Here is a 6,355-nt window from a genome sequence, read left to right as displayed (position 1 = left end):
AAGAGAGTGAACCAGAAGCTAAACACCCTTGGAGAAACCCATCAGCGGATATTTTACTTTTTAAGACATATGAACATAGCACTAGGCACTGCGTGGGGAGGGGAGAGATACCCAGATGGCCTCTTGGGAAAGCAACTCGAGCCGGGCAGTGGTGGTGCACGCCTTTAATCCCAGCACTTGGGAGGCAGAGGCAGGCGGATTTCTGAGTTCGAGGCTAGCCTGGTCTACAGAGTGAGTTCCAGGACAGCCAGGGCTACACAGAGAAACCCTGTCTCAAAAAACAAAAAACAAACAAACAAAAAAAACAAAAAAACAAACAAACAAACAAAAAAAAGAAAGCAACTCGGGAAAGTCACGTATGTTAAGATCTTTTGTATGATCATAACCTAGTCTGGTAATTCCACACCTGGAAACACCTCTAAGGATGTCATCATGGTAGCTTGGCCAACGGATGTTCACCAGACTTGATTGATACCAGCTAATAAATTAAGACAAAGGCAGTAGGTCCAGCTGAATAAATGTGCTTCACAGTAGAAGGAATGCTATCATTTTTGTGACAATACTGAAAATGTTGATACCACAGCAAGTCAGAAGAGCAGGTACAAACTTATGTGTAACAGTTACAAGCATGTTAGAGATGAGCTTCCAAAGTGTCTGCACTCAGACTGGAGGGACACATGCCAATAGATGAATCGGAAGCGAGGACTGCAGCGGCCATTTTTTACTTTACAAATGACTTTTAGTAAACATACATTATTGTCAGCATCCTGACAATACATCTTTAAAACCCAAAGAAAACCAGGTATGGTGGCATATGCCTTTAATCCCAGCATTCAGGGGGCAGAGACAGATGAATCTCTGTGAGTTCAAGGCCAGCTAGATCTACATAATAAGACCATCTTAAATACAGAGAGGAAAGAAAAGTCAAGGAAAGTGTGAGGAGATGGCTTAGCTGGTGCCTGCTGCACATGCATGAGGGCCTGTCTATCCGGATCCCCATACAAAGCCAGGCACTTTGCGGCTGCTGAGGTGGAGGACACGTGGACTCCTAGAGCTTACTGGCTCAGCAGTCTAGCCAAATATGTGAGCTCCAGGTTCAGTGAGAGACCCTGTCTTTAAAAATAAGTAGAACGTGACTGAGGAAAATACCTACTGCCCACCTGCCCACTTTAGTATTTTCCACACGCATGTGCACCCACATATATGCATGTATGCATGCACACTCACACACACACACACACACACACACACAACCATGCCACACTGATTAAAATTTTATGGCCCTATGATCCCCTGAGATTTAGATACATCAGAAAACTGCCAGCAAGCACACACTCATTGTGTGTTCTGACTGCAGAAGCCACTGAGCCTCCACCAATCCTGAGGCTAACCTGATCTTAAAGACAATATTGGTAATTATAATGAGTACTGCTGCCTAGCCAGGCTCTCATGGGAAAGCCCTTCTTTAGAGACTCCCAGGTATTAAATTTATCTCAGAAGTGCTGCAGTCTGACACACTGCACTTGTCAGAACCAGAAGAAGTGTGTATTTAGAGGGAAATGGTGTTTCTGTTCTGCAGTCTCACATCTGGACCTCTGGGTTGGCCACATCCTCCCAAGGCTTCACAATGCCTACACATACCCACTACAACCGTCTAGGAACTCCAAGCGAAAGAGCACAACCCAGCTGCTTCCCTGTTCTTCCACTAGCTCTTAGAATACTTGTGTGGCCGTAGCGGCCATCTGAGCTCTGGGAGGCAGATACTGGGTGCCATTCTTTAGCACCTGTTATTGGATGGGCCAGTGGCTATGTCCACAGCTATCAAATAAAAGCTTCTGCAGAAGAAAAGGCCTCTACCTGTTCCTGCCCCTGCCACCTCCCAACGCCCCCCCCCCCATTTTAATCATCAGGAGTTTGGGAACCATGCCATAGGCCCCGCCCAACAGTCCCTCACCCGCAGTAGAAGACAGCCTTCTGCCAAGAGCGCAGCCGGTCAACCTTCTCAGCTACTGTGTTTGCAAACTCCACAAACTGGCAGCAGAAGGGAACCTCACACAACAACAGGATGAAGGCGTTCATGCTGCAGGGGCAAAGGCAGAAAGGACAATGATAGTTTATAACCTGGGGCTGCAATAGCCCTCATGGCAGTGGCTCAAGAACACTACCATCTCACCCCACCGCTGACCAGCATCCCTAACTACCCAAGCATCCCAAAGGAAGAGCCTGGGGGTCTCATCTCTTTATTGTTCCAACAGTGAAATAAAAAACTAAGACCCCTGCCTCCATATTATCTTGATTCAGCAGTGCATTCATCCACAGAACTTAGCCACACTGCCCCACATCCATCTGGGAGCAAAGTGCCACCTGATTAGCAGACACCGTTCATGTAACTCTTGACCACTGCCCAGCTCCCCACCTCTCACCACCAGCCTTCCAGATGCCAGCTCACTGTTCTACCAATCTGTACAAAACCTCCATAGTCCCCATCTGTGCCACCTTGGTCCAGCATAAGCTTTTGTACACATCACCAGATCATCCTGACCTGAGGCCCAAGGCCGGACCTACCTTTACCTTGCCCCATGCAGTGCTTCCCACAACCTTGAGCAGCCCTCACTCCGGCATCCCTTTCCCTGGGATCTGGCTGCCCAGGAAGACGGTGAAAAGGAGCTCCCTGTGGATGCTGTAGCCAGCAGTTCCACCTGCATCTGCTCCCCTAACTCCAGCCCTGCTAATAGCCTCACAGCTGACCACCCTCCTCTCTTTATCATAGACCCTGAATTCTGACCTTACACACCATGGCCCTGAAGCTCCCAAAGAGAAGGGCCCATTGTGGTAAACAAGGAGTCTACAGTGTCTGGCTGAGTAGACGCTGCAATGTCTGTGACATTGTCCCCAATAAAGGCTCAAGCGGCTACCAGGAAACCTGGGGGTGGGAAGGGGATGAGACCTGCAGCACATGCCTTGAACACCAGCCAGGTGGGACAGTCACAGCTACTCACATCATCCACACACCGGCTGCGATGTTCAGAGGGTGGATAGTGACACAGTTGAAGAGTCCAGAGATCGCACAGGCTTCAAAACAAAAGACAACGGGCAGGAGTTAGCAGAGTACAGCAGAGCTTGCAGAAGGTTGTCTGGGCAGACACCGAGATCACACAGGGCTCCCTTTAGATGCTCACCATTAGGGCTTCCCTCAGCAACCACCATCACCTGAGACCACGGAGAATACTAAGTGTACGTCTGAAGCTCAAGTCTAGCTACTTTCATACTTGGGGGATGTAAAGGCTGAGGCTCTGATGGGCCGGCCCTTGGTTCCAGGTTATTATCAAACCCTCTCAAGAAGTCAGGCCTGGGGGACTGGAGAGATGGCTCAGAGGTTAAGAGCACTGACTGTTCTTCCAGAGTTCAATTCCCAGCAATCATCACAACCATTATGATGGGTTCCAATGCCCTCTTCTGGTGTGTCTGAGGACAATGTACTCACATATATAAAATAAATAAATCTTAAAAAAAAAAAGTCAGGACTGTTCTGACTTCAGTGAGAACCTTAGCATGCCTGCCTATCTGCATCCACTAGGTGAACTATTCAAAAGTCTTCTGACTTGAAAAATGCCACTCAAATTTACTTGGGGTTGTTCTGTTGTTTGCTTGGTAAGGGTGTTTCTTTTGTTTTTCTTTGAGACAGAGTCCTGCTCTCTACCTCAGGCTGACCTCAAACACTGTCTTGCTCCCTCAGCAAGGGATTCTGGGGGCTGAGATTACAAGCATGTTCCACTATGTCTGGCCACATCCTGAATTTGGGTCAGGACAGGGATGCTTCTCATGATACACCAGGGAAGATCCAGATGACAATCCCACACCTAAAACATCAGCCACATGACCCTGAGTAAGTTAGCTTTCTAAGCTCATTTTTCTCTTACACAAGGGGAGACTGAGTCCCAATACTAGGATAGCAAGACACCATGAGGGGACAGTGTATGTGCTCTTCTCCAGAATGTGACTGCTTGCCAGTGTGCAGCTCCAGCGAGGCTCCTCCTCTCTGACTACACCTTGGGGTTACAGTCTGCCCCAGCCACCCACGCTTCACCAGGAAGTCTCTCACCAGGAACTCTGGGAACCTCCGAGGACATTGCTGGGAGCTGCCCAGCCTGGCAGGACACAAGCTAAGGGAGGGCTGAGTGTTGGCCCTCTGAGGCTCCAATTAGTACCACCTTATTAAACTTGTAGCAGGCCTAAGTCACCTGATCCCTCCACTGGGCCTGGAATTCTACCATTTTCCACTTTCCTGTGTTACACTATGCAAATGGAAGCTGGTGCAGGAGAATGGACCAAATGACCAACTCTTTTGAGTGGCATGGCTTCTATGTCACAAAGTCTTCTTCTCTAATAAAGAACTCAAAGCAGCACTCATCCCCAGGTGGTGGCAGCAAAGCTTCCAGCACCACAGAAGTGAGGGACTGTCTACCTCCTGCCTGTGTGGAGCTAGGCCTGGTCTCACCTGAGGGGCCTGAACTCCTGTCCTCAGCATTCCATCTACAGAGCTACTCCACCGTGCTGCCCTACAGCTTTGGGAGGACCACGACCCAGACGAACAGGAGTCCTTTGACAACCAAGGACTCAAATACATGCGTCCAAGGGAGATGTCACTATGCAATCCTTTCTTCCTCAGAGCTACTGTCTACAGAGGCTTTTGGGACCAGAATAAACCCCTCCAATAAATAAATAAACACTTTAGAATATCCTTCATTCCGAGAGGATAGCCCTATGTCAAAGTGAGCAGCTAAGCCACAGCTCCTATCAAACCCCTATAGAGTTTTTAAAGCAAATACACATCTTCCTTCCCTCCTGTGCTATGCCAGTATCCAAAACCTGGATGCCCATCCCCCACTCCAATCTGCAGGTTCAGGGGACAATTTAAGTTATCGCCATAGGTCTCCCCTAAGGTTTCACTGATGGCTTCACCCAGCAGGAGGGTTGGGGAGGCCTTCTGGACTAGAACAGATATCCATGTTAGGAAGCACAGGACTGGGTGGGATTTCCAAAGTCAATCTAATGTAGAAGTCACCCAGTTGCTGACTGAATCACCGAGGTGGAGGGAGGGTAGCTGCCTAGGTCATGGTCAGGATCCTCCTTGTTCCTGCACCCCTTAAGACCACCTTGAAATAGCTAACTGCACAGGAGAGGATTTACTCAACCTCAGCAGACTCCCTCAGGGGCTGCCATACCAGGGCAGCACGGACCTAACCCTACCCTATCCATCTGACCAGCAAGATCATCTGGACAGCTGGGGCTCCAAGGTATCCTCCAGGCAGGACAACAGATGAGTCTGCCCCTACCCACACAGTCCCTGTTCCGGTGCCAGGTACGCAATGGATCCTCGAAACTGTCTTTCCTGAGACCAGCACTCACCTGGGCTTCTAGGAATTCACAATGAAAGGGACACACAGGATTTTGTTTAGAAGGCCAGCAACATAGCTGCACTTAAGAGGCGGACCTGCTTTTCTCTTTTATTCTTTTGGAGCTCAAGCAGAGAAAGCCTGCTGGTGTGGAGGATACCAGGCCGCTGAGAAGCATTAGGAGAGTGAGGACAGGAAAAGAATCTGAGTCTGAACGAACGAACAATAAGAACCCGAGAAGCTGCCTCTCCGCCCACTGCCCAGCCACCCTGAGAGGCCACTCTCCTCCTGGCATCATCTGACCCTCAAGCAAACTTCCCAGCCAGTGGAGAGCTGCCCCCGCCCCCATTTATGAACAAGTTTTGTCCAAAGGCTGGCAATTTGGCAGTCCCACCCCAGCCCAGGTGAGCATCACCAGGCCGAGGCGGGGCCGGGAAGCGGCAGACACGCGTCCTCTGTGACTCTCATCTCCTCCGATCAAGGCCAGAACAGCTGAGCTGTAGCCACCGAGCTCCGGCGACGGACTGCAGGCCGGAGGCCGGGAGCCATGGCAACCCCAGGGACGCCCGCTCCCCAGACGCCGTACTCACACACGGCCCCTAGCACTCCCGCCAGGCGGCACAGCCAGCGGTACCACCATGTCATGCCCTCCTCCTGCGCCGGCGGGGCTGGGCCGGCTGCCGCTCCGGCGGCGCCCGAGCCGCTCATGCTTAACGCTGAGCGCAGCTTCGGGCGCGCACAAAGGGACGTGTCCACCCGCGCGGCCTTGTGGGAGAGGCGGTGATTAACATAGGGGGCGGACCCGGAGGCCATAGCCGAGGGCTGGGGAAAATGGCGTATATTAACATAAGGGGCGTGTTTACAGACTTTCCTGGCAGCCCCTTGCCACCCAGCAGGTGCGCTGGACCCGGGCTGGCCTTTTCTCTTTTTAAGACTGAAGACTAGAAGTGGCAAAGGCC

At 50.9% G+C, this 6,355-nt stretch overlaps 1 protein-coding gene across 1 annotated transcript; it reads right to left on the bottom strand.

Annotated features, from left to right (window-relative positions):
• Positions 1 to 1,950: 1,950 nt before the first annotated feature.
• On the bottom strand, positions 1,951 to 6,176 carry LOC117701922 (calcium channel flower homolog). Its single transcript, XM_034493331.2, has 3 exons — positions 5,987 to 6,176; positions 3,000 to 3,072; positions 1,951 to 2,080 (listed from the first exon to the last, which is right to left on the bottom strand). The coding sequence occupies exons 1-3, from the start codon at positions 6,102 to 6,104 to the stop codon at positions 1,951 to 1,953; spliced, it is 321 nt and encodes a 106-aa protein (XP_034349222.1). The 5' UTR covers positions 6,105 to 6,176.
• Positions 6,177 to 6,355: the final 179 nt, after the last annotated feature.

Source organism: Arvicanthis niloticus, unplaced genomic scaffold (assembly GCF_011762505.2).
Source record: "Arvicanthis niloticus isolate mArvNil1 unplaced genomic scaffold, mArvNil1.pat.X pat_scaffold_327_arrow_ctg1, whole genome shotgun sequence".
Classification (NCBI taxonomy): domain Eukaryota; kingdom Metazoa; phylum Chordata; class Mammalia; order Rodentia; family Muridae; genus Arvicanthis; species Arvicanthis niloticus.
This window is presented reverse-complemented; position numbering and strand designations above follow the sequence as displayed.